The following is a 27,877-nucleotide window of genomic DNA, read 5'->3' on the forward strand; positions in this document are numbered from 1 at the left end:
TGCACAAACCTTGAATAAATGGGTTATCCATTAGTGAACTTAATGGTAGCATAGTTTGTGCTTTTGACAAAGTGCTTATTCAACCACATTGGTATAAGCACTCTTGAATCCAGTTTGATTAAGATAGTTATTCTAGGTAGACACTGCCCCAGTTTGGATGATACTTTTTCTTCCAGAACCAGCCCAAGCAATTAAAAACTAGTCTTTGGGTCATGTATGGAGTCGTGGTTAAAAACAAACAAACCTGCCCCCCCCCAAAAAAGGAATGCACCAGGAGGGTGTCCAAGAAAGACATCAGGATGAGCTTGTTTTCAGCTCACTCCCTTTCTTAATTGTGTGGATCCATTTAGGGAGGGTGGGGAAGCACCATCCAAGCAAATCCAATGTCTGTCTTATTGTGCCCAAGTATCATGTAAATTGCTGTAAAGTCCTTTTTCTAGGCAGAAGCCACCAATTTTGACACTTCAAATCGCCAAAAATTTGACTCATTCTGGACCACATTTTACTGAAGCTCTTTTTCATTTATGTCAAAAAAGATGAAATCAGCAAACACTGTATGTTACACAGATACATTTATCAGTGAACTATAATTGGTTGCATCTCTCCACTGGCTGTCCACTGCATATACAGAAAACCTGGATTTTGCTATGTGTAATGTGTGAAAGTACCCTCTATTTATTTAATTGCAGCATGATCAGATGGTGGGTTTTTTCTTGTCACAGATGAGCTGTAAAACTTGATCTCCCCCCCGGCCACCCCCCCCCCGCTGCTTTCCATTAAGCAGTAAAGCTTTGCATCATTTAAGCAGCAGGTGTTCTGTTTCCATCTTTCAGGTGTACAGGGCTGGAAAATGCACTTCAAAGCAATGAAGCTTTTTCTTGCTACGGTCTTAAACCTTCAGTAGTCTCAATTTCAGTGCAGTCTCCCTGAATCCAATTTTTAACAGGGGAGTTATATGATTTGACTTGTCTGGTGTGTACGATGTTCTCTTTGTGTTATAACTCCAGGGGTGCGCTTCTCAGATGATTGTAACATTCTTAAAAAACAAAAACAAAAAGTATAGCTGTTGCCTTCATTAAAACATTTGGAACACATTCATAGATCCTGCCCAGGAACAGAAGACATTAGTCTTCTAATGAGTTTTATTTTCAAACAGGCTTTGCTGCAATATCCAGTATGCTTAAATAATGAAAATGTAGTTCATATTTTAAGTAACTTAATGGGACAACTATATCACAGCTGCACCTGATGAATGACTAAATGATTACTATTGAGTGCCAGTGTGACTAACAGTGCTCATAACATATACACTTCCACAGTATGATCCACTGTGATATAAAGCAGAGTATCAGACCAAGAAACCTGGTTTTAAATGTCCACACAGCTGTCAAGCTCACTGGGTGATCTTGGGCCTGTCGCTGTCTCTCAGCCTAGCCTGCCTCACAAGGTTATTGTGAGGATAAAATGGAGTGAGCAGAACCTGAGAATGCTGTCTTAGCGGAAGGGCAGAATTAGAAATGTGATACCTACGTACATACAATTCTAAATACTTTCTGGACACACACCCCGCCCCCCATTTAGTGCTATGCTGCTGCAGGTGGGAAAGCCACATAGTACGGCGGGTGGGGTGGGGGGGACAATTAGCAGAGTAAAACTTCTTTCTTTTCTTTTCTTTTTTTTAGCTTCTCTATTGTAATCCGTTTGAAACTTCCATTACTATTTCCATTAAAATTTCCTTTCAGGGTGGGCAGAAAATAGATGGGGATCTACTGGTAAATTGCTGTATAATTTGTAATAGAACTGCAGGGGCTTCTCGCTCCCAATTATTTAATAGTAGTAAGGCTCCCCCATCCACCCCTCCTCCCAGACTATTCAAGTCCCTGATCTGCTGTTACCTAGATGTAGATTTGTACTTGTAAATGCAGTCATCCCAGTACATGTCTCATGGGTTGCAGGAGATCATTGGTTCTTCTTCATCGTCTCTGGCTTTGTTTCCAAGGATGGGCTCCTGTGCCTGCACCTGAGCTCTGTCGGGAACCTTCCATAGCTCTTTCCCTCTGCCTCATTTTGGTGGTAGCTCTGCTCCTTTGGTGCTGTGGCAGCTTCTCCCTCAGTTCTTTGCCATCTGCCACAGGGGTAACAGCTCCAATTAAGGTGCCTTTGATTTGCTCTAAAAAAACACCACACAAAATCTCTGCTAGTTTCTCTTCTTAGTATGTTTTTCTGAGCTGCTGGATGAGGACATCTCACGTGGGTTATCCATCCCAGCATGATCCAGAGGGCAGAACATATTCAAATCAGTCGAAGCCTTTAAGAGGCCCAGGAAGATAACCCCTCCCAGTTTAGTTTGTCCTGCAGAACTCCAGAGTGGACGACACTGCCTTGCTTCCTTTGCCACTCTACCTATACTCCTCCTTTCTTCACCTTTGTCGCCCATCCGTTCCTATTTGCTTTTATAACCTCAAAAAACCAACAACAACAAAACCCTCCTCTGCTATCTCTGTTCCTTTCCCCACTTTATTATGCCCTTTTGCAAAACTATGGTGTAGCCACACCTGGAGTACTGCATACAATTCTGGTCACCACATCTAAAGGAGGACAATGTAGAACTGGAAAAGGTGCAGAAGAGGGCAACCAAGATGATCAGGGGTCTAGAGCACCTTTCTTATGAGGCAAGGCTACATCACCTGGGACTATTTAGTTTAGAAATAAACTTTTTAAAAAGACAACTGCGGGGAGACATGATAGAGGTCTATAAAATCATGCATGGTGTGGAGAAAGTGGATAGAGATGTGTGTTCTCTTACACATAACGCTAGAACCAGGGGTCATCCCATGAAATTGATTGCCAAGAAAATTAGGACCAACAAACGGAAGTACTTTTTCACTCTACACATCAACTTGTGGAATTCTCTGCCACAAGATGTGGTGGTGGCTTCTAGTTTGGATGGCTTTAACAACGGTATGGGTAACTTCATGGAAGAGAGGTCTCTCAATGGCTACTAGTTGGAGGGCTAGAGGCCGCCTCCAGCCTCAAAGGCAGGATGCTTCTGAGTACCAGTTGCAGAGGAGCAACAGCAGGAGGGAGGGCATGCCCGTAGGCTTCCTGCCCGTAGGCTTCCAGTGGCATCTGGTAGGCCACTGTGTGAAACAGGATGCTGGACTAGATGGGCTTTGGGCCTGATCCAGCAGGGCTCTTCTTATGTTCTAGTGTAAGGAGTGCCAATCCTTGGAAACTTTGTAAGGGCTAGGTTCATCCTGAAGAGCTGCTGCAACAGCAGGATTAGTGGTATAACAAGGTTGGAGGAGGCCCGTGTTCAATAAATGAACACAGTTGGGAGGTGGAAGCAGGAAGAGTGGGTGGCCAGCCAGAGTAGTTGGTGGGCTAGAGGAGAAGAAGAGGAGGCAGGTGAAGAGGGTGAGCCAGGCAGGTGGATGCAGCAGTGAGTAGCAGGAGGAGCTGCTGGCTGGTGAACTGGAGAGAGAAGAAGAGAGATGAGAGGGGGCCCCCAAGTTTGGAGCAGGCCCATGTTGGGACACAAGTAGGTCTCCTCCTGGGTGCCACCCTGCTGGTGCCACAGTATTCTGCCACCTAAGGTGACCACCTCACCTTGCCTCCTGGAAGGACCAACCCTGACAGCACTTGGTGCCACAGGAGAGGTGAAGGCTGAGCTGGAGGGGAAAAGCCTCACGGAAGGCCCTCCAGCTTCCCTGTCCTTGGGAAGTCATTGCAGTTTAGAGAGAAGGCAAGCACCTCCTCTTCAAGCCCTGAAGCTGACCTTTCTCTGAACTCCTCATTCCTGCTCCCCACCTTGTATTATAGCAGCAGAGGGTAGACCCTGCTAGGAACCCGACAAAGGTTCTTGCCACTACCAGTGGGACCCTGCAGCATCCAACCCCGCAGAACCATCCAGTGGAATCCCAGTCTTCCTCCTCTGCTTAGTGGGGTTTGTGCTCTGATAAGGACAAATACTGTGTGTATGTGTGTGCTCTCACACGTGCTTGTGTTCTTGCATGTCAGAAATCCTGTAAAAATCTTCTTTGCCTCCATTTGAACTTGATGTCCTTTTATAAATGTTGGGTGCCTGGTGTGATAGAAGATGAAAAATAAGCTGACTGTTGAGGATTGTTCTGCTATTCTAGTTTCAGATAAGCACCAGTTCAAGAATGAGCAAGTGATGTACAGGTTTCGTTATGATGATGGGACTTACAAACCCAGGAGTGAATTGGAAGATATCATGTCTAAGGTACCTGATTGCTCTCATCCTGTTGAACTTAGAGAAAAGCTCTTTGTGATCGTTCAAGTCTGTTGTGTCATTGAACTACTTATTGCACTATTTTGTGGAGCTAGCCTGTGTTATCTTGGAGTTTTAGGAGACACACTTCTCCCTTCTCTTGTACTTTTCCTCTACTTCCCCCTGCAAATTGAATCCCTCACTTAATCAGGATGAGAAAGCAGCACATTTATGAGGCCAGATTGACCTTTTGAGTACATGTCAGATGTTTCAGTGGAAAACTAGAAATAGCAAGACAATGTAAAACTTTTTTGCCAGTAAGAGGCCAACTAATTAGAAGTGAAGAATAGGGGGAAAGCAATTAGATGGAGGATTTAAAAGTGCTTCCATTCTACTTCAGTGTCTTTTCTTGGAAGTATATAGAATATACATCCATTTTTGTTTATTTATAGAATTTAAGAATGTAACACTCAAATAAATATCAAGATAGCTTACAGCATAAAAACACAATCATAATATAATAGCAATCACAAAACAGCAAACACAGCAGCTAAAAGCACAATTATAAAGCACAGCTGATTGGGGTGTGTACAAAACCAGCTGGCCCAGTTCGGTTCCGAACCAAACCAGGCCAGTTCCATTCGTCACCCCCTCAGAACACCTCCCCCCCCAGTTTGGTTCATTCCGTGGAGGATGCACACACACTCAAATTGTGCTTACCCCCTCTGGGGGGCTTCTCTGAGGCTGTGGGGGGAGGTGTGTCCAGAGGTTCCCCCTCTCCCCGCCGGCCTCCATTATGTATTAAATCAACCTGTTTAGGGGGTGTTCCGCCCATTCTGGGCCTCACCCCCATTGAGGTGGCCACACATGCCTAATGGGCCCCTGTGGACCCGACCACACAGAGGCCCATTGGGCATGCGCGCCAGCCTCCAATATTGTTCATGACCCTCCCCCCCGAACAGCTGGTGGGGTTTGGTCTGGGTTCAGTTCGACACTGGGCCATCAAACTAAACAGGTTCTATGTTGAACCTGTTCAACATTGAACCTGTTTGCATATCCCTACAGCTGATTAAAACAATTGCATTGAAGAATAAAACCAAGAACTACATAATATTAAAAAATACCCAAGAGAACAAGACATTTTTTGCCTAACACCAAAAAGGCAATAATGATGTCACCAGACAACTATGTCTCAGAAGGGAATTGCAGAGCTTGGGGTCACTACTGAAAAGGCCCTTTCCTTGGTTGCCACTCACTTCACCAGGTGGGGACATTCAAAGAAGTGCTTCTGAATATGATCTTATTGTCATAACATTATATGATAAGGTAAATATAGGAGCAGGCAATCCTTCAGATGTTGCATTTTAGGTCTGGCATGTAAAGGTCAGCAAGCTGTGTGTATTTATCAATCTGTCCGTCTGTCTGTTTATGATGTATATATCCCATGCTTTGACCCTAAGGTCCCCAAAGCAGCTTACAAAGCAAAAGCTTAAAAACAACGAAATTATTTATTTATTTATTTATTTAAAATATTTCTGTACCACCCAAAACTTGCGTCTCTGGGCGGTTTACAATGAAAATCATTTAAAATGTCAACTCAATTAACAATTAAAATCATTTAAAACATTTAAAACCCAGTATTAAAAATGTTAAAACTATAAATCTAACTAAAAGCCTGGGTGAATAAATGTGTCTTCAGTGCCTTTTAAAAAGTTGCCAGAGATGGGGAGGCTCTTATTTCAACAGGGAGCGCTTTCCAAAGTCCAGGGGCAGCAATGAAGAAGGCCTATTCCCGAGTAGCTGCGAGACAGGTTGGCGGCACCCACAGACAAACCTCTCCAGATGATCTTAACAGGTGGTGGTGCTCATGGTGAAGAAGATGTTCTCTTAAATACCCGGGGCCTAAGCTGTTTCGGGCTTTATAGATAATAACCAGCACCTTGTATTTTGCCCAGAAACATATTGGCAGCCAGTGTAGTTCTTTCAATACAGGAGTAATATGGTCTCTATGGTACGTAATATGGTAAGTAATATGGTATCCAGAGACCAACCTGGCCACTGCATTCTGGACCAACTGCAATTTCCAGACTACATACAAAGGCAGAGCACACAGAATGCATTGCAGTAATCCAGCCTAGAGGTTACCAGCATATGTACCACCGTTTTGAAGTGGTTTGTCTCAAGAAACGGATGCAGCTGGCGTATCAGCTGAAGCCGATAAAAAAAACCTCTGGCCACCACCTCAACCTGGGATACCAGGGAGAGGTTTGTATCCAGAAGTGCCCCCAGACTGCGTACCTGTTCCTTTTGGGGGAGCGTGACCCCATCCAGAACCAGCAGCTCAAAATTGTCTCCCGAGTTCCAACCCTGCACAATACGTACCTCTGTCTTATCTGGAATCAGTCTCAGTTATCCCTCATCCAGCCCATTACTGCCTCCAGGCAGGCATTTAGTGAGGTTATGCCTTCTCCTGATGATGTTGACATGGAGAAAACGATTTCGGTGTAATCAGCATATTGATAACACACTGCACCAAATCCTGATTATCTCTCCCAGCATTTTCATGGAGATGTTAAACAACATCAGAGACAGTACGGAGCCCTGAGGAACATGATATGAAAGTTCAGATTTTGAAGAACAGTCTCCAAGAGACACCATCTGGTATCTGCCTGTGAGGTAGGAGCGGAACCACTGCAAAGCAGTGCCTCCCACCCCCAGTCTCCTCAGACATTCCAGAAGAATACTATAGTCAATAGTATTGAAAGCTGCTGAGAGATCCAAAAGGACCAATAGAGTCACATTCCCTCTGACAACACCCAATTGAAGATCATCCATTAGGCCAACCAAGGCAATCTCCACCCCATAGCCCAACCAAAAGCCAGTTTGAAATGGGTCTAGATAATTAGTTTCCTCCAAGACTATCTGCCTGGAGCTGGGAGGCCATCACCTTCTCAATCACCTTGTCCAGCCATGGAAGATTAGAGATAGGCCTGTAATTGCTTAACTCTGAGAGAACCAAGGTAGGCTTCTTCAGATGCGGTCTAATGATTGCCTCCTTAAGACAAGGAGGCATCCTGCCGTCCCTCAGAGAAGCATTTATGATCTTTACCATGGCCTCTACAACAGCCTCCCTGCCAGATATAAGCCGTGTCGGGCAAGGATCAAGAGGGCAGGCCGCACCATTCCAAGCAACTTGTCCACATCCTCCGGGGTCACGAACTGAAACTGATCCAGGGTCATCACATAATAGGAGCTGCTGAACACCTCAGAATCATTAGTTTCAGTAGTGGAGTTTGAATCTAAGTCGGCCAGAATATGAGAGATTTTGTACACAAAAAACTAATTTAAAAGGTCACAGCGGGTAATTGCTGGTTCCAAGTACTGATTCAAAGGGGAAGGGGCACACATTAGCCCCTTCTCAACCCTGAACAACTCCGCCGGACGTGAACTTGTGGATGTGATACAGGAGGAAAAGAATAGCTTCTTTGACACATGTATCACCTGAGCATAGATCTTCAAATACTCTCTATGTAATAATCTGTCGGATTCGAGTTGAGTCTTTTTCCACTTGCACTCTAGTCGTCTACCTTGCCGCTTCAGCCCCCGTAGTTCTTCTGAATACCAAGGGGCCAGTTTTGAAGCGGGTTGGAGAGGATGCTTAGGAGCAATTTTGTCCACTGCCCTGGTGAGTTGATTATTCCAGTTCTCCACCAGAGTGTTGACAGGGTCACCAGCAGCGCCAACACTAAATTCCTCCAAGGCTTCCTGGAATCCTATGGGATCCAGTAACCTTCTCGGGCGGACCATCCTAATGCGCCCTCTGCCCCTGTGGAAGTGGGATGTGGTCATGAGTCCAACCTTAACCAGATGGTGGTCCGTCCATGACAATGGAGAAATCACCATAGTCCCCATTCACGGAACACCAAGCTGTTCAGAGTGAAAGACCAGATCAAGCGATTGACCAGCAATATGCATTGGTCCCAAGACCACTTGGGATGGACGTATAGTTGTCATGGCCACTATGAGCTTCCGAGCCTCCCCGGACAAATTGTTCCCAAAGTGGACATTGAAGTCCCCGAGCACCACAAGCCTGGGAGATTCCAATGCCAAGCCCAAGACCAAGTCCATCAGCTCAGTTAGGGACTCCACTGGGCAGCGTGGCGATCGGTACACCAACAGAAGTCCCAGTCTATCCCTGGTCCCCAAACTTAGGTACACACATTCAATATGGTCAGACACTTAGACAGGGAAAGGGATCCTGGCAAGGGAGATATACTCTACCTCCCTACACACATCCTCTCCCCTGCTCCTCAACATCGTACCCTGGAGGGAGAAGCTGAGACCAGGCCAGGCCACCAGCCTAGTAATACATACCAGATCGGCCCCTTCATCCAGAATCAGATCATGGATTATTTCAGGCTTATTCTGGGCCAACTTAGCATTACAAAGGAGCAAGACAAGGCTCTGTGAGTGGTTGGCATTGCTTTCCAAGGTCAAAGAGCTGGCAGAACAGCCGGAAGGGGAAACCGCAATTATGTTTCTGATCTCCCTTCCCATACAATAGCCTACTGACCTGTCAACCAGTGGATACACCCCCTGTCTCCCCATAGCCAGATAGACCTAAATTCATTTAAATCACCCAGGATTTTAGACAGAAGCCGAATTAAAATACCCACCCACCTTCACACACCGTGAGGGCTCCTGAACCAAACAACCTGGCCCTCGCCCTCTTTATCCCCCCGAAGTGGCTCTCCCTATATATATATATATATATATATATATATATATATATATATATATATATATATATATATCCATCCCTATAAAAGCCCAGAGCTGGGCAACTGACCCCAGGAACTGCTGAGTCACCCACTCCTGGCCTCAGTCCTGCACACACTCCCCAGATGTTACCCCAGAGGTAGCAGGCTGCAGTCTCTCAAGGGGAAGCAGAAGCAGGCAGGTGGTAGCAGAAGGAGCCAACAGCACTCACTCGGTCTCCCATCCCGAGCAGCACTGCAGGGGATGCAGATGGGCTCCTCTTCTCTCCTCTGCTGGACTTCTAGGCAACTGAGACACAAGCAGCATTCCTATAAAAGCCCAGAGCTGGGCAGCTGACTCCAGGAACTGCTGAGTCACCCACCCCTGGCCCAATAAAGGCACAACACACCTATCTGTAAGGTGCAGCTAAATGCCTGGCGGGGGGGGAATTAACCAGACTTGCTACAGTACAGATTCTCCCCATCTGTTTTAGATTACCCTACATCAGTTATGAAATTACAAGCACACATTTGTTTCTCTCTGCAGGGTGTGAGGCTCTACTGCCGGCTGCACAGTCTTTACACTCCAGTGATAAAGTAAGTTCATCATTGCAGTGCCCTCATCTTTTGTCTGTCTTGCTTCTGGCCATAACATTTTCTTAGTTGAAAACTTCTCCCTTTCCCTCTGTAACCTCTAATAAAATAGTGCTCTGTTAGGGAGATCCTGGCCTTTTCTTAGACTATAGTATTGTGTGTTATGCAGATTTACTTCCAGGATTGTTCTCAAGCAGTTTGTAGGCTGAGTCTACTGTTTTGTGTGATAACTAGAATTGCATTGCTTGCAGTCCTATGATGCTGCTTTATATAAAGGGTTGTGTATACTCTCTGCAAACAAACAACAGAATAAAATTCTGTAACCAGGCAAACCAAATTCTGCAACTTGTATATATTGTGCAAAGCAGGCCACTTTATCTTGTGTGACTTGCTCTGTCATTTTTGATGTTTTGCATAAATATTTATGGTAGTTTGCTGGTCATAGGAAGAGGCAAGCAGCTATGTAAGACATTGACACCAGCCTAAAAAGCTGCCTTATACTAAGTCAGACTCTTGGTCCATTTAGGTCAGTATTGTCTACACTGATTGGCAGCATCTCTCCAGGGTTCAGAAAGGGATTCTTTCCAGCCCTACCAGAGATGCCAAGGGCTGCACTTGGGGCCTTCTGCATGCATGTGCTCTACCACTGACCTACAGCCCCATTTCTGATGGATCATATCTCCTGATCCCTGGAAATCTTATTTAGCAAATATATTGACTTCCAATATTTCAGCAGGATTTCAGCATTATTATTTTTTATCATGCACCATGGAGCACAAAAACACAGCTCCTATGGCGGGGGAAACAAACTATGACGGATGCTCAAAAGGAAGAGGTTGGAGTCCCAGTTTCTGCAGCTGACCTCTCCTCCCCCACCCCGCAACTGCATGGCGTATATGGTAACATGATTGACAAATCATTCTCACACTAATAGTAGCTGGAGCATAGAGATATTTCTTGGGTCATAATTCTGCCTAATTGAAAACACTGTTACCCCAGGGGACTTGGAGATGGAAGAACAATGCTAGAGTGTGTATGTCTGTGTGCACTTGTGCATACGCTCATGCACATCCATGCTTCATCCATTAAGCTGGTGATTCATATTTAGAACCAGACCAGAAAGAATGATAATCAATTTAGTTGACAAAATGTTACTGACCTTTGGGCATATCGTTGCAGCCTCCATCCTAGGAAGATGGGTAAAAATTAGGGTCAGAGGTAATTAGGTATAATCCAAATAAGCCCTACATCCCAAGGAGATCAGTAGCCCAAATGGTTTTTTTAAAAAAAACTTTGATTGCTGGATCTTTATTATGCATTACTAAAAAGTTTTTTTAAAAAACAACAACACACTTTTTATTTTTTAATTTGTGTTTTAATGTTTATGATTGTTTTAAAGTGAGCAGTAGCTTTTAGCTATATATATATATATATGTTTATATATTAAAATATTGCTAAAAGCTGCCTGCTGCTCACTTTAAAACAATCATAAACATTAAAACATAAATTAAAAAATAAAAAGTATAGCATAGCAAAAACCTTATAAGCCAGCAAGGTATACAATTAAATTCAGATTGGCGAACAGGCCTTCCTCAAATGTTCTAGTCCAGTGCTTAAAATACGAAGTCCAAGGGGACCTCCTGACATTTGTGGCATCCCCATTAACTACAGTTTTAGAAGGCTGATTTGACTAAAATTGGTGGAATCAAGGACTTGGGCTTGTGAATTTCATTTTTAAAAAAACACCCAACCACCACCATTTTCCTTCATAATTTATGCACTGATAGCTGCATGATGAAAAGCCAGCCGTGAAAGAGCTAAGTAAATTCTGCAGCACTGTGACCCAGAAATCTCTGTCCTGCCTTCTCACCTGCCATGCCTCAGACTTGCAAATTGCAAGTAGCAGGTATAAAGAGGATAGAGATTAGGGTTGTGGAGAATCACCCCAGTATGATATGTATGCCCCCTGTCCTGTCCTATCCTGCCTGGAAAGTCCACTGGGACTATAACAATTAAATGTAATGATGAGTTTAATGGAACTGAACTATGAGTTGTTGGATACTGTTAAGAAGTTATTGTTTGTGTATTTGTTATCTCTAATTAAGATCTGGCACCCTACATTTTAGTCATTCATCTCCCCAACCATATTTTAAAAGCAATCCTTCAATTCTCTTTTCTGATGCAGAGACCGAGACTACCACTTGAAAACTTACAAGTCAGTGATCCCAGCAAGTAAGCTAGTGGATTGGCTGATTGCTCAGGTAATGAGAGGATACAGATGTTGATATTATTCTAACTTTGCTTCCATGTCAGCCATTGCATCCTTTGCAATATTATTGCATTATATCATTTTGCACTGAGTACAAACATTTGCAGACTCAACCATGGTGGGTCAATGAGAACATAATGCTAGCTGGCCCATTACCATTGTTAAGGGATTAGGAATGGGCTGCAGGATCTCATGTTCCCACACCCTATATCTTTTCCTCTTAATTACAAATTCCCTCTGCCACCCTCCCCTGCTGTTTTTGACTATGGTTCATCATTATATCTATGGCAACGTTAACCATGGTTCACTCAAACGTGAGGGCACTTCTAGCCTCATATTAGCAACCTGATTTTAATAGGACCATTTTGAGGGGCTCAGAACTGAAAATGCTTGTTATCTTGATGAAAACAAGATTTAGCTTCTCAATGTTTTAAAATAAAGAGAGTCTCAACCTCTTTTAGCTGTAATAACCTGGCAATGTTTTGAAGAACAGTTTGTAATTTGTGCTGAAACCACTACAGAGATCATTTACTAATGGAGGAGTCTGGTTTTCATTTCTAGGCCAATATCTAAACATCCAAGAGCACAACCATGTAAGAGACACTTTCTGCTTTATTACCCACAGAATATTTTAGCCATCATATTTTCATGAATCTGTCAACAACTACATTTGATTTAGTCTTGAATGGCCCTTACGTTACTTCCCGCTGACATTTACATATGGAATCTCCCAATTACCTACCCTGCTTGCCTTTGATATGTTAGACATGCTGAAATCAGTGTATATTTCATAGTGCAAGTTGCGGAGCACTCTTTAAATTTGTAACACTGGCAGTATAGTCTTATATCATGAGTACATACATAATGACCACTCATTGTTAGTGACAATTATGGCTGTGGTTCATATAAATAATAGTAATATCCTCCTCCTCCTCCTCCTCCTCCTCCTCCTCCTCATCATCATTATTGGGGACTTATATTTGGGAGTCACAGTGAGCTTCAGAGGGAAGGAGACATCAACAAAAATTGTACTGTGCCATTGCAGGACTTCCTATACCAACAATGTTAATGAAATAATGCCATATGAACTAGCAAATCCTTTTGTTATGAACCCCTGTACTAGCTGGTACATTAGAAGAGCCCTGCTGCATCAGAGCAAAGGCTTATCTGGGTCTGTATCCTGCTTCCAACCATGGCCAGCCAGATGCCTCCAATAAGCCCACAAGCAGGGTATGAAGGTAACAGTCTTTCCCTGTTCCTTTCCCCCAATACCTGGTGTTCAAAGGTATACTTCCTCTGAACATTAGAGATTCTGTTCAGCCACACCCTCTGCTTTAAAGTAACCCATTGGCAGGGTTACTCAGGGGTGAGGGAAATGCAATATCTACAGATATTGAAGGGGAAATGCTCAAGAGACAGATGTTGAAGTGACAAAAGAAAAGAGAAGGGCCTGCATCATATTCTGTGGTTTGAAGTAGACATGGACACGAATTTGTGTGGAGCAATAAATCCTGTAATTTCTTGGAGTAGGAAATGTCACTTTCAAGGGATTTCCTGTTGTGCACTCTGGATACTCTGGGGCTCCCACTAGGCCTGTAGAATCCACTTTCCCCGTAAATTTATATCTCCCACTCCTGCTAGAAATATGATATATGTTCCAGGCTTTCTGTTTTCATTTTCTTCTGTCTCCGTTCCAAAAAGTACTTAAAATGGCAGTGCTATCCCAGAGCAAGCTCACATTACACTGGTGTTGCAAAGCCCTGACCCTGAGAGCAGGCGGATAGAATTGAGATACCACTCCTGCATGCTAAGTATTGGAAAGAACTGAAAATTCAGTCTGACAAATTGAATGGGAGGAGAATTTATCTGATTATAGCCAAGTAAAGAAACAACATAAGAAATAAACATGGAAGATAACCCATAGATACTTTTGGAAGACTCTGGGCACTTTTTATTCATAGCTGGAATAGTAAAAATCAGCTTTCTGATGATGCCTTATCAGATTTTATATCACTGTGATGCATTAGACTGGATCCTACAATGCAGCTTCAGTGGCTGCTCTACGTGGGCTGGAGAGTGAGAGGAAGCCACCATGCACCTCCCCAACCCACCATGCACCTGCTCCATCTCTGAAGCCATTGGCCTGCTGCTTGTGAGCATATTTAATAAGGCCTACAGAACTTCATTACATTGGCCCCTTTCTTACCATTGAGTTCTCAGATAACGTTTGGCAATCAATTGTGTGATTGAATGCCATGTGCATTGCCTGTAGGCCCGATTTGAACATGATGCACCACATTGGTGGCTGGTGGTCTTGAAAGTAGCAGTGGTGTACCAAGGAGAGGGCAGGGAGGTAAGGTTAGCTTTTGTTTCCTAGCATGAGTAGGAGAACAGGGCCTCATTGTCCAAGCCAGTCCATTCTGTATTTAATTTGTTCAGTTACTGGATGACATGATAGAGGAAAAATATTCAAAGCAGTCCCATTGAAATGGGACTACTTGGAGTAATTTTTCTCATCACGTCAGTCACTATTACGAAACGTGTTTTTTCTAAAGTTCTCCTCTGATGTCTGTTCAGGTGAGACAATATGCATTTTGAAATACTTTTATTAACATTTAAACTATACAATGCAGTAAATAATTTTATCTAACATTTTATCAAACAATGTTTTAAAAGGATTTAGATTTTTGAAGGCAGATCTGTATATAAAAAATATTTTATATATAAATATTGCATGCCTCCTTACCATGCAGTTTGCCACTTGTGTGCTGATTCTCCTGCCATGGGTCTGTCTGTCCTGGTCTCTGGCATGAGACCAGATGTCAGTCATGTAAAAGCCCTATTCAGACATTATTCAATACATGCATACAGGTTTCAGTTTGCACGTAAATGCTTTCGTGTGAATGACTGTACGCATGTTCATTTTAAAAGCAAACCTGGGTACAGGTCCTCTCAAATGCAGGGTACAGATAGGAAGTGTACTACTGTATGTACATTAAACAAGATGTTGGCACAGATTGTGTGTGCACTGAACAGAATGAATGAATAGGACTAAAGGAGTCTCAACATTCAAAAGTTCTTCTAATATTCTTATAGCAGTTCTCTTTGCATTTGGGACAGTTTTATTTTATATCTGAAAGTATACAGAGAGAATTTGAGATGTTCTATTTTTAGTCACCTCTTTGACCTGAAAAGTTGCTGTTTTGCAAAGAATAAGGGCTGAGGCCAAGCTGCATGATCAAGACTCGCCAAGTTTGCTGGAGAAGCGCTCAGTGCTATGATATTTACGTGCAGTTGCCTGTAAGCAAATCAAATTCCCAAAGGCGAATGAAAGAATGGTGTCAAAAGGCATTTCCTCTTCCATTTAAACACTGTTTTGGAGTGAAATTAGATTGTGAATCCTGGCCCTTGTGTGCTATGAACTCATCACTTTCCCTAAAACAATAACTCCTAGCAAAGGCTGAGAGTAGCCATGTGGCAGGAAGTGAGATTATGTTAAGCCTAGAAATTATATTACTGTCAAAGTTTCGTTTAATGTTTATTAATATCCTCTAGTTTGCCTGTTCTCAGAGGGGGATTGTGAAATAGATTTGATCAGCCATAGCACTTTTTGTGCTGTGTGCCCACAAGGAGACAACAGTCTCCCCTGTTGCTGAAGATATCTGTGCTAGTCAAAATTTAAGCTAGGATTGTCCGCCTCATTGCAAACATCTTGTATAGCTCAGTTCTGTGGAATCAGCACATGGAATGGTGGAATACGGCCGAGTCACGTCTTGTTCATGCAGTAGTTTCTGAAGGAGGTGCACCTGCTACAGCTTTTGCTTTTGACAGCTGCTACAGGCAAGTGTGATTGAGAGACCCTTCTAGCCCCTTCCTTGCCTTGTGCTCCCAGCATGGACAGTGTTGCTGCTGCTCACTTAGGCAGTCCTTCACTTCTAGTTCAGCAGTCAGGGAGGGAAACGGAAATGGATGCTACTAAGCTAGTTCGTTTCTCTTTTCTCTTTGGCCCAGCTGTTTCCCCCTGCTCTCAGATGCAGGGGAAAGCAATTGTGCCAAAGATTTTTCCTTTACAGCAAAATAGCCTGGCAGCTTAATTTCTTTCTCTTTCTTTGCTGGGACCAAAAGATCAGAAGAGGGCTGGAAAGTGGTTCTACAGCTGCAGTCTCCTGTAGCAGCTGTCAGAAGCAATAGCTGTAACAGACACACAGAGGCTTGATGCACCTGGTGCCTCATTTAGCAATTACTGTGTGTACTGGACTTAAGAAGAAAAGAAATATTTGCTAGACAGGATGTCCACTGGCACCACATTTGAGTCATATCTTCAGCATACTCAAATTGAGGTAACCCTGTGTGCCTGGTTGCTAGGTCAAATGCAGCCAGGTTGCCAAGTTGCTTTCTGAATAATTCTTGACCCGAGTGAGTCCTGTGCTGTAGTTAGAGAAATTTTTGGAAGACTGTGGAATGATAGAATTGAGAGACAATTGAACTGTCTAGTCCAACCCAATGGAAGGGTTTTCCACACAACATTCTAAATCAACCTTTGCTCTCCAAACTAATAGCGACAAATGCTTTGCGGACCAAAAGGAGTCCGCAAAAAAGCATTTTGCCCCCAAATGACTCAAGTTATGGAACAGCCTAGGCACTGCAGAAGAAAGTAAACTCTTCCTCACTTGTCATCATCATCAATTTTTATTACAGTCATTGGCCAGCAAAAATAGAAGTAGCAAATATGCCCAATACAACAATCAATAAACAATGCTAAAACACAATAAAACAAAATACAATCATTCATAATAAATTACTTAAAACAATAAACAGCTCCCACAATTAAGCGCTTAATTGAGACCTTAACCTAATGGCAATATAGAAAAATTTAGCTACAATTTTTGTAATCTCAGAGCTTAAATCCGCGAGACAATAATATGTATAAAAAAGCTCACACCTTCCAGGAAATTTGAGTAACAGAGGGGAAATAAGTTGTTCTCTGGCATCCCGATACAAAGAACAATATAGCAAAACATGGTGACAGTTTCCAGGAGGCCAGCTCCACAAGGGCAAAAAACTGTAACAGGATGATCTTTAGCAAACCTCCGTTCCAAAAGAGAAGAGGGCAACACATTTAACCGGGCCGAGCAAATGAAACCCAAAATTTAGAAAAATGCAGCATTGTTAAATAATTAGCACCCCATTCTCCCCCAAGGTGGCAAAATCCCAAAATGTAAAGGGGAGCAAGTCCTATTGGCCGAGACATAAGTTCCTGCCGTTCAATATCATGCAACCGGAGAAATAATATTTCCTTCACCTTATTATATTCCCAAGTGAGAAGTTCTGAAGGAGAAAGGCCCAGTTGCATAATTTTGTTATTTACATATGTTAGCCAAGGGTTAGGATAAGAATCCACCCATAAAGATTGGAAAAAAGAAAATTCCTGAATCTCTGAACAAAGTTTACTCCATCTAGCAAAAGTAAGCTCCCAGGCTTTACAGGCTATGGTTCCTCTCTTGTCAATCTGACATGGGTAAATTTCCTTCCTGTATCTGGATAAGGCAATCAGATTTTAAACCTAAACAAAATATTAAGATTGATAGGTAGTAGCAATCATACTAAGTATTCCATTTGGAAATTTGTGTATATTGAAAGCAAGAGTACAATTCCATAGTACTCTTTGCCCTAGTTGTGGCACAATCACCGATATCCTAGAGGAAGTTACGTCCAAGTTCAGGGGAGGAGGGGGAAATCCTTCCTGGCCTCAGTGGGCTCTTGTTAAAATCTCCCAAATTAAAGGGGTCATTACTCACATCAATTGCTTAACACATGGTGAGCAATTCCATTCCAAAATGGCCACCTAGATAAGTGGTTGCATGGATAAATCAGGCTTGCAGCTCCAAAACAAATATTTTTCTCTGCTTTTTCCAGGTCAGCCAAAACACCCATTGCATCATTCTTGGAAATGTTGTGCACTAGCCTTCAGATAATGTGATTGTGGTGTTTTATTATAACCAGTTCTGGTTCAGTGAGGTGTGGGGGGAAATGGAGCACTGTAAATCTGACCTTTGGGAAGTCTGAACGAGGAGTCCTCACCCGCATCCTTACATGGGTTTGGCTGCCTCCCATTCTAAAGAGGTGTTTTATTGTCTGTTGCCAATGGGCAGTGGATTCAGACTATTGCAATTGCCAGTTAAAGAAGGTCTCTGCATTGAGGTAATATGCTGCGTTTGTACTGTTAAAACAGCTGCTTTCCGGAGTTCTGGTCTTTGTCCTTCCAATTCCTGTGGGAGGGAAGAGGTACTATATATAGGAATGAATGGGATTTAGGCAAAGGGAGCCCTGTTTTAATTGCTTGCTATTGTTTCTTTGCAAAGAGCACCATGCTAATTTGAGAGCCAGGGCCGGGTCACAGGCCAGGAAGAAGTTGTTTGAATTAGGAAGTGGTCTGAGGTGTAACATTTGTCCTCTCTTGTTACCAGGGAGACTGTCAGACGAGGGAGGAAGCTGTCGCAATGGGTGTTGGACTCTGCAACAATGGCTTCATGCACCATGGTAATTCATCAACATTCCTTTATCCTAGCCAATTAACAGAGACCTCATATTGTCTCATTAACCAGGAAATGTGGCGAATCCCTCTAATGCATAACGCTGTCACCAAAGCAAAGTACAAACAGCCACTAAACCAGGCCTGGGAGATGCAGGGAGAGCCCAATGCTTTTAACCTGGCTGCTGTGCCATCTGTGTGAAAAGTGTATGGTATAAATGAGTTCCAGTAAGGCAACTGCAGATCGTTTTTTATTTATAGTTGGAAGGAGTGAAGGGAAGAGCGTCCACCCACTAGTTCCCCACAGACTAGTCTGCAGAATACAGACCATAACCAGAAGGCCAGGGCACTGATAAAAAGTACCTCCAGATACTAATGTCAGGGACATCAGCTGTGGCTGGACTTGAACCATAACACTTCTAGGATGCAGGGGGTCCCTGACGTCAGATGTGGGGGGTTCTGGTTTCGCTCCCAAGTGGGTCCGCTGGGCCCTGTTCAGGAGTTAAATGGCTGGCACTGCATTCACAGCATGGCCAGGAGTGGCTCTTCCCTGTCTTAAAGGCAGAGAGAGCTGCTTCTCGCCGCACTGTGAACACAGTGCTGGCCATCCAATTCCTGAATGGGGCTGCACAGCCCCATTCGGGAGCTAGATCCGGGCCAGCGCTGTGTTTACAGCATGGCCAGAAGTGGCAGGGAAGAGCCACTCCTGGCAGTGCTGCGAATGCAGGCCCGCTCAGGAACTAAACCAGGAAAGAAAAAAAACCCGCGTCTGACGTCAGACACGGGGGGCATGTCAGGGCTGTGAGGCGCAGCATCTGAGGGGTGGCAGCCCGGGTTCTTTGAACCCGGTTGCCCAATGGTGGCTACGTCCCTGGATGACTCTGTTTGAGCTATACCATTTCAGACAGCGGGTGGAGACTCCCATGACTGAATGCTCCTACACAGAAAAGCAAAACAGGCATGGCAGAGCGAGGGCTAGGCTCAGTGGCTGACAATCCTGACTAACAAAGCACTTATGGAAGGATGTTGTACAAGCAGAATGGTGTTGCACTAGCTGGTCGCACGAAGTCTGGAGCTTGTGTTTCATATTAGTGTTGTGGTACTCAAGCATGGCTTCACACGACAGTTGCACAACCTGCAACACACCTCATTTGTTTTAAAGGGAATTTCTGCTCAAGACTGCTATAGTGCAAGGTTGCAATTCTGCAAATCTCCATTTTTAGTGCAATTCTGTCATCTTTTAGGGCTTGCGCAACATTGTTCATTATGCAAGTGCTTCATTAGTCAGAATGTCACCCAGTAAGAATTGTGTCTTATAAAAATAGCATTGCTTCAAATATTCTTTCTGAGGGATCTTTTGGAGAAACGCTTTACATGGCACAAGCAATGCTTGCAGAAGATCCATGTTTTAATAAGAGGAAAACCAGGGTTCTCCAGGGCTTTTAATTGTTTAAATGTTTTAACTGTTAATTGGTTTATGCTGTTTGTATAGTTTTGATTTTAATGGTTAATTAATTTTAATGGTTAATTGATTTTAATGGTTTTTACTTTGATGTGAACCACCCTGAGCCATTTTTGGAATGGCAGTATATAACAACAACAACAACAATTTTTATACAGCTTTTCAACAAAAGTTTCCAAAGTGGTTTACTGGAGGCCATTCTGTTTGATAATATAAGCAACGGGAAATGAAATGGCTACAGAAAGAGATTATGGGGTGGTTTTTACTTACAACAAGTCAGGAATAGTGAGCAAAAGAACGACAGTAGAGAGCAGCTATGTATGACAGATTAGTCTCATTCAGGACCATCTGTAAATTTCTATAATAAATCTTTCACTTGATAATAGTAGCAACCTGTGACATGGCCCCAGAAGATGAAGGCAGATATTAGGACATGACCTCTGTGTTTGAACTGGTTCAACAAATTCCAGCCAAGTAAATGATTTTAAAACTGCCGAAGGAGAAGAGACACAGCTGAGAAGTTAATTTAGTGCTACGGCCATTCTCTGCCTTTCTATGGAGTTGGCTGGCCTTTGGAAGCCTCACAATGGACCTATGTTTACCAGTTGGAATTTTTCCAAGCACCAGATGAAAAGCAGCCATTGTTTGTGTCCTCTCTTGGATATTTCGGATTCTGTGTCAGCAGTGTAAAAAGTAGACCCATGACTGTCTGCAGGGACAGAACGTTAGGCAAGTTGCAATAGAGCAACTTTGTCCCATTAGGACTAGCAGGATGTGGAGATCAACAGTGGAGAAGTCTGTGTTGGTGGACTGTAGGGGAAATGAGATACAGTATTGTCATCCTTGGGAACCAAGAGAAAAGGGTGTCTAGGTCTTTAGTATCCACCTATGTCCTTTAGTTCACATTTAAAATAATTATTAGGGCAGTTTTACACATCACATTGAACCAGTGGTTTTGCCAAGCCTCCGGAACTCTGAAATGCATGTACACCCAATTTCCATTATCGAGAAGGATATGCCAAGATTTGACGTGTTGTGTGATCCTGTGAATCTCAGCATATTCTACTTGGGGTACAGAATCTGTCCTCTGACTCTCACTTCAAATCTAAGAGACAGATGTTGGGCTCCATGCTGCAAGTAGGGTAGAATATGCGGAGACTGGTGGATTTGTATGACATGCCCAATCTCGGCATATCCTTCCCGACTCTGGAAGTAGGGTGCATTTCCTTCCTGACACCGGAAATAGGGCTCATTTTCAGGGGTTCAAGTATTAGTATTTGTATTCCATTTTTTTCATTTTACCTAAAATGTTAAAGGCATGTTACTGCAAAAGATGCTTAAAAATACTCAAAACCAACCACTCACCAATACATAAAACAGTAAAAAGAAGGATATAAAACAATCAAAGATCCAATAAAACAATAGCGTAGTATAAAACAGGATAAAATAATGGGTTATTAGGGAGGCAGCCACATGACAGAGTTGTTAAAAGCCTGAAGGAACAGGAAATTCTTAACCAGGTGATGAGAAGCTATCAGAGAATGGATGAGGCAAGCCTGACTTGGGATGGAGTTCCATAATCTGGGTGTGGCCACAAAGAAGAGTCTCCCCAACATCCCAGCATCAGATGTTGGCAGAATGTAGCAGAAAGCTCCTCCAGCAGATTTTAGCACCCAGGCAGGTTCATGTGAGAAGCGACAGTCTTTCAGTTACCTCAATGTAGTTCTTGCAACAAGCAAATCATGTTTGTCCTATATTCTGCTCCCATCAGCAGCCTGGCTATAGCATTTGGACCAGCTGCAGTTCCTGAATATTTTCCAAAGGTAATTCCATGTAGAATAGGGCTGTGCACATTGCAGTAGTCCAGATGGGATATCACTAAGATATGCGTGTAAACTCAGTGGTAAACTTGCCATGCTGGATGATTTGGCTCAGCACTCTGTCTTCCAGGCTTGATTCACTCTCAGGCCCCAGGGAAGTTTCCAAAGAGGAAATATTAGTGAAATATTAGTGATATTAATCCCCTACTGTTAGTTCTCCATCCATCATAGTGTCAACTTGCCTTGAGCGTTCATTGGTTGAAATATAAGTTGCAAGTTCAAAAATAAATTATAGTAGAACTCAGTTCTTGCCTGTGTGGACAGTGTTCTGAATCTGAACAGAATATAATGTGCAAAGAATGCTTAAACTCCAGGAGGACAATAATAATGCGGAACTGATGAATGAAGCAATCCAGTGGACCAAAATATGATTGGTTGCCATTCTTCCATGTGCACATCACATGCTTTCAAGTTGGGAAATGTTTTGCCAGAAAACAAATCTAGGAAAAGCAATCAAGTAGGAAATTCAGGGATGAATACAAACAGGAAGACTTAAAACAAATGACTTAAATTGTAAATGGTGTTTGCTAACTAGAAGAATCCTATTCATTTCAGTCCTAGCTTTTCTGCACTTGGCACAATACTAATGATGTATTTTCCAGAGAGAAAAATCACTAATTTGATTCAATAGAATTTTTTAAAAGGAATTTCCCATTGATGGGACAGAGATGAATGCTCATAGAAAAGTGTACAATGCTTTATAATGAGGTGCAGATTGCACCTTTCAGCTCTGCTGCAGCCGAACCAAAGTACCAAAGTAATAGCACATTCTTCCTGTTTACTCTGCCTCCACTCCTGTTGCCTGTTTTCTTCCCTGTGCCTATTTCTAGATTGTTATCCCCTTGGGGCAAATAACTCTCTTCTCACCATGTACATAGATGGTATTATATAAATAATAATACATTATTCCATGTGTGTCACAAGAGTTAATGAATACGCTGAAATTCCATTTCCACAAAACCTTATGTGTTAGGGAATCTGTTGGTGTACCAGACTTCAAATACATCAGTTAAGCTTTCCCACCTTCTTTTCATGGACGATCTAAAGCTTTACGGAAAATCACCATCAGAAATTGAGTCATTACTAAATACGGTTAGAATTTGTAGCCATGATATTGCAATGAAGTTTGGACTGGACAAATGTGCTGCATTGGCAATAAATCAAGGGGAAATGACAACTAGTGAAGGAATTGAGATGCCAAACGGAAACAACATAAAGAGTCTGTCACCTGAGGAAAGTTATAAGTATTTGGGCATTCTCCAAAGTGACAAGATCAAGCATGCTGAAGTGAAGACCAGAGTTATTAAGGAATATATCAGGCGAGTAAGAAAGACACTAAAGTTCAGACTTAATGGTGGTAACACTATCAAAGCAATCAACACATGGGCAATTCCTTTAATCTAATATACAGCAGGTATTGTTGATTGGAGACAAGCAGAATTGGATGCTCTGGATTGGAAAACCAGGAAAATAATGACCATCAATCATTCCCTGAACCCAAGAAGTGATATTGATAGGCTGTACCTGTCAAGAAATGAAGGTGGACATGGAATGTTGCAAGTCAGAAGTCTGTTGAAGAATTAAAACGAGTATTGGCGGAATACATCAATGAAAGCCAAGAAGAAGTGCTACAGGAAGTGAGTAAGACAAGACTGTTGAAAACAAAGGAATCAAAGAATGAATACAAAAAACAGCAGTAGAGGAATCGGCGAGAAAAATGGCACAACAAACCAGTTCTTTAATAACATACAATCGGAAGTCAACAATAGCACAACATGGCAGTGGAACACAGGGACATAGGAAACTGCCATATACTGAGTCAGACCATTGGTCTATCTAGCTCAGTATTGTCTTCACAGACTGGCAGTGGCTTCTCCAAGGTTGCAGGCAGGAATCTCTCTCAGCCCTGTCTTGGAGAAGCCAGGGAGGGAACCTAAAACCTTCTGCTCTTCCCAGAGCAGCTCCATCCCCTGAGGGGAATATCTTGCAGTGCTCACACATCAAGTCTCCCATTCAGATGCAAGCAGGGAAGACCCTGCTAGCTAAGGGGACAAGTCATGCTTGCTACCACAAGACCAGGTCTCCAGTGGTTAAAGAAGGGAACACTGAAGAAAGAACAGAAGGTCTCATTTTTGCAGCCTAGGAACAGATGTTATAAAAGCAAAAATTGATAAGACCCAGAAAGACAGTGTCGGTTATGCAAGGAAGTGGATGAGACGGTTGAGCACCTTGTATGTTGTTGTAAGAAGTTCATGCAGTCTGATTATAAGGAAAGACATAATAAAGTTGCTGCGATGATCCACTGGAACTTTTGCAAGAATTACAAATTGCCAGCAAGCAAGAATTGGTGGAATCATCCAATTGAGAAGGTCACAAAAAATGAGGAGGCAAAAATCCTTTGGGATTTTAGAATACAAACTACTGTGTGTAGTGCACAATACACCGGATCTGACAGTCATCGAGAAGAATTGGGTTCTAATAATTGATACTGCAATCCCAGGGGATAGACGAGTCAGCAAAAAACAATCAGAGAAAATAACTAAATACAAGGACCTTCAGATTGAAATTGAGTGGCTCTGGAAAAAGAAAACAGTAGTGGTGCCAATAGTTGTTCTTGCCCTTGGTGCAGTACCAAAAGAACCTGAACACCATCTTGACACTTTGGGCATCGATGAAATTACAACACATCTACTACAGAAGGCCACACTACTCGGGACAGCACGAATACTACAACGCTATTGTTAATTTTTCTTTAGTTATCCTAGATCCTTGGAAAGGGCCCAATAATTAAAGTACCAAATCCAGTCAATAACATCTGGTAGACTGTGTGTAAATAGCATAATAATTAACAAATAATAATAGTATGGGGTTAACGTTGGTTATTTGTTCACATTCCGTTGTTTTAAAATTACGACACTGTTGCTTTTAGATCCCTATTGTGTGTTTGCAAGTAGTGACATGTTTATCTGCTTCCCACTCTTTGGTTTCAAGTACTGGAGAAGAGTGAATTCAAAGACGAGTCTCAGTATTTCCGGTTTCATGCTGATGAGGAGATGGAAGGTACCAGTTCCAAGAGCAAACCCTTACGAAATGACTTCAAGCTCATTGAAAACATTTTAGCGAAAAGCTTGCTGGTAAGAGAAAAAGCAACTGATTCATTTCTTTAAGACTAACAAAAAGACACACCCTTATGACAGACAGACAATGGCCAACAAACAGCCTGACTGTTGCAGTCATATTATATGAGATACACCTGTGCTACTGGAAGCTTCAACTAACTCAGCTGCGGTGATCACATGTAGGGGTGAATGTCTCTGATCTCTCCTTTCCATGGAAGCGCCCTGTGCCACCTGAAAATATGTCCCTGAGGGTTTTGCAGCCCTCAATTTCAGGTGGTGCAGAGAAATTCTGGAAGAATTTCTTGTGCAATTGTTGCTGCTCCAGTAATCAAGAAGCCTCCAATGCACTTCTTCCCGCAGTGCAGCTGCATCAGTCAGGGTGTCAGCTTGTGTGTTGAAAGTGCTAGTATGCTGCAGAGCCCCTTGATTAAAAATGAGTCTTTGAGTGCTTCCTGTACAAAGCCACAATGCAATGCATACATCCTGCAGTGTCGGTAAACACTGGGCCACCAACTGCTACACCATCCCTAAGAGCAATGTTTTCTCTTTTCCAGTAGTAATGAGTGGCAACCATTCATTTATATGGGGGAAAGGTACTTGAGGTCTTTGCTGGGGTGAAGGCTGATCCTGCTCTCTACCTCTGTCGAGCCCAGTTTGGCTGCCACTTCTGCAGTTCTGAGGTTTCTTGATGACACCATGACCAGCATTTCCCCATCAAGGCTGACAGGATGGAGCTCTGACACAAGCCAATAAGATTAAATCATTCTAAGTGAGAATATTCTGAAACAAAACAATTCATGCTAGAACACAATTTGTTCTAAACACATGATCAAGGACAAATATGGAACCTATGTGGGTTATGCGTTGGCTGCATCTTAATCATACAATATCCTGTTCTGTGCTAAACTGGGGACTCCACTTGGATAACTCCGAGTCAGCACCTCAACTAGAGCCAAGCAGGGCTGCAGGAGCTGGCTATGGCAATGCTAATGGAATGTAACTCCAGCAGTTTGCTGAAGCAGACTGTTGGTTCTTATGGCTGCTGCCCAGACAGAGGCAATTGGCTCCACCCAATCCCTAGCAAAGCTCTGTCTTCAAGGGCCTTGCTTGATTTCTCAGGTGCTGCCTCTGGCAATGCATGGCAGGGGGCTTCTGCTAGACGGGTGGGATATCAAGGACATCCTCTGAGTAAGAGGATGAAGGCAGGGATGTGTTGAAAGCTCTGGCTCAGCTTCCCCTGGTTCTCCTGGTGTGGGGTCTCGCTGTGGGCTGGGGTCATCAGTGGGCTGTGTCCTAGGTTCTTCTTACCCTGTTTCATCCCCAGAACTGTTCCCCAGTTGGATATGGAGTCATGACATACAAATACAAAGCCGTGCCTATTTTCTGTTAAGGTTCTAGATTCCCTGTCGCCTGTCCTAGTGTCTTATGTTCTGTCCTGATTTTATAAGCTTTTATTTCATCATACTATTTAGTGCATTATTTTAGTAGGCCTTGAATGCTGTTCATCTAAGGAAGCTTGTGCTGATTTGGATGATATTCTGACCTCCTTGGGTGTGCACGTCTTCCCCCCACTCAATACCTCATGACATGGGGGGTTCATTCAAACTCTCCCCCTTCAACACTAATAGTGTGCTGGGGGAGAGATATGCTTGCCCATGTTTTTCCCCAGTGCAATGAAAGGGGACTGATTGGAATATCATCCAATGTGGCCCATTTTCTCCTTGACAGTGGGCCAGAGCTTGTTCCATTCTTATAGCTGATGATCACCAAAATGCAAGAGTGTAAGAGAGTCAGGTCAGCAGGAACAGAAACAGCATGTTGGGCAAAGATCCAGAGGCCCATTAAGAGGAAAAAAGTGTTTCCCAGAGGATAGCTTCAGCTGCCCGATATTTCCTCTTAGTGCAGCAGGCATGGGAATCAATATCTTCTTGATAAACCACAATGCAAATTGCAGCTGACAAAAATTATATACCCTCACTGAGCTCCTGCAATTCCTAAATGTAAGTATTTAGCTGACAGGCTTGAGGTCTGTTTATGGTTATCACACCCCTCCTAATTGTCACATTTGATACTAGGAAACTGAAAAAATAGTTCCATTAGGGGCTCTCTATGCAATTGTTGTTTGCTTTAAAGAAAAATCACAAAAATTGTGCACAGTGATAAAAATACATGTGTCATGTGTGTTGCCCATTGGCTGTGCACCATCTACTTGTCTTCCCAATCAATACCCTGCAGCTTCCCAACCAATATCCCTGTTGCTGTTGCAGGGATATTGCATTTCCCCCAGCATTTAAACAGCAATATTATGTCATTGAAATATGTGATTCTGAAAATGAACATTCAGTTCTTTTGTGAATGACGTGGAATGTGGTGTGCAAAGGTCACTAGCCTATGTTGTCCGTCCGTCAGTTCGTTCATTCATTCATTCATTCATTTATTCAACACATTTCTATACCATCCCATACGCAAGTCCCTGGGTGGTTTACAATCTACCTGTTTATTTCATTTGTGTTTATTCCTAGAGGGGTAAAATTCTTTCTGGGGAGTCAACATTTTCAGCTTCAAATCATCCAAATTAGATACTAAATTTGAGCACTAACAGAATAGATAATAGATCTGTAGGAATATTGAATGATGCTCCCCAAAACAAAAGGATTTTAATATCTTTTGGCAGTCCAATATTGGGTTTTTCATTGCACATTAAGAGTGTAGCCCGATTTATATCCAGGGTAAAAAAATATATCAAATTTTTGCATCGGTTTGGGGGAGCAACTTCGAACTCTCAGTAAAGCCTTGCAATAAACTCACAGTAAAGCCTGCTGTGTGAAAAATACCCAGGTGTTTTATCCCTTTATCTGACCTTAAGTGAAGAGCAAATGTTTTCTGCAAAATGAAATGTGCAGATGTCAAAGGCAAATTATTCCAGTGTTAAGCAAACATTCTTCAAACAAATACTTAATTTCATTTGTTTGTGCAATTGTTTCTATTCATGGACATGAATCCTGACGTCTTGGCCAATAAATAAATAAA

General features: G+C 42.8%; 1 protein-coding gene across 5 annotated transcripts in view; it reads left to right on the plus strand.

Moving 5' to 3' along the window:
* Positions 1-27,877, plus strand: part of PREX1 (phosphatidylinositol-3,4,5-trisphosphate dependent Rac exchange factor 1) — a 338,510-nt gene that overhangs the window by 227,659 nt on the left and 82,974 nt on the right. For all 5 annotated transcript variants that reach the window (XM_053247478.1, XM_053247480.1, XM_053247479.1 and 2 more), the window contains 5 exons: positions 4,143-4,246; positions 9,539-9,588; positions 11,771-11,846; positions 18,322-18,394; positions 24,720-24,862. In XM_053247478.1, the coding sequence (XP_053103453.1) occupies positions 4,143-4,246; positions 9,539-9,588; positions 11,771-11,846; positions 18,322-18,394; positions 24,720-24,862 (446 nt within the window). The remainder of the gene's footprint in view (positions 1-4,142; positions 4,247-9,538; positions 9,589-11,770; positions 11,847-18,321; positions 18,395-24,719; positions 24,863-27,877) is intronic.

Source organism: Hemicordylus capensis, chromosome 4 (assembly GCF_027244095.1).
Source record: "Hemicordylus capensis ecotype Gifberg chromosome 4, rHemCap1.1.pri, whole genome shotgun sequence".
Classification (NCBI taxonomy): domain Eukaryota; kingdom Metazoa; phylum Chordata; class Lepidosauria; order Squamata; family Cordylidae; genus Hemicordylus; species Hemicordylus capensis.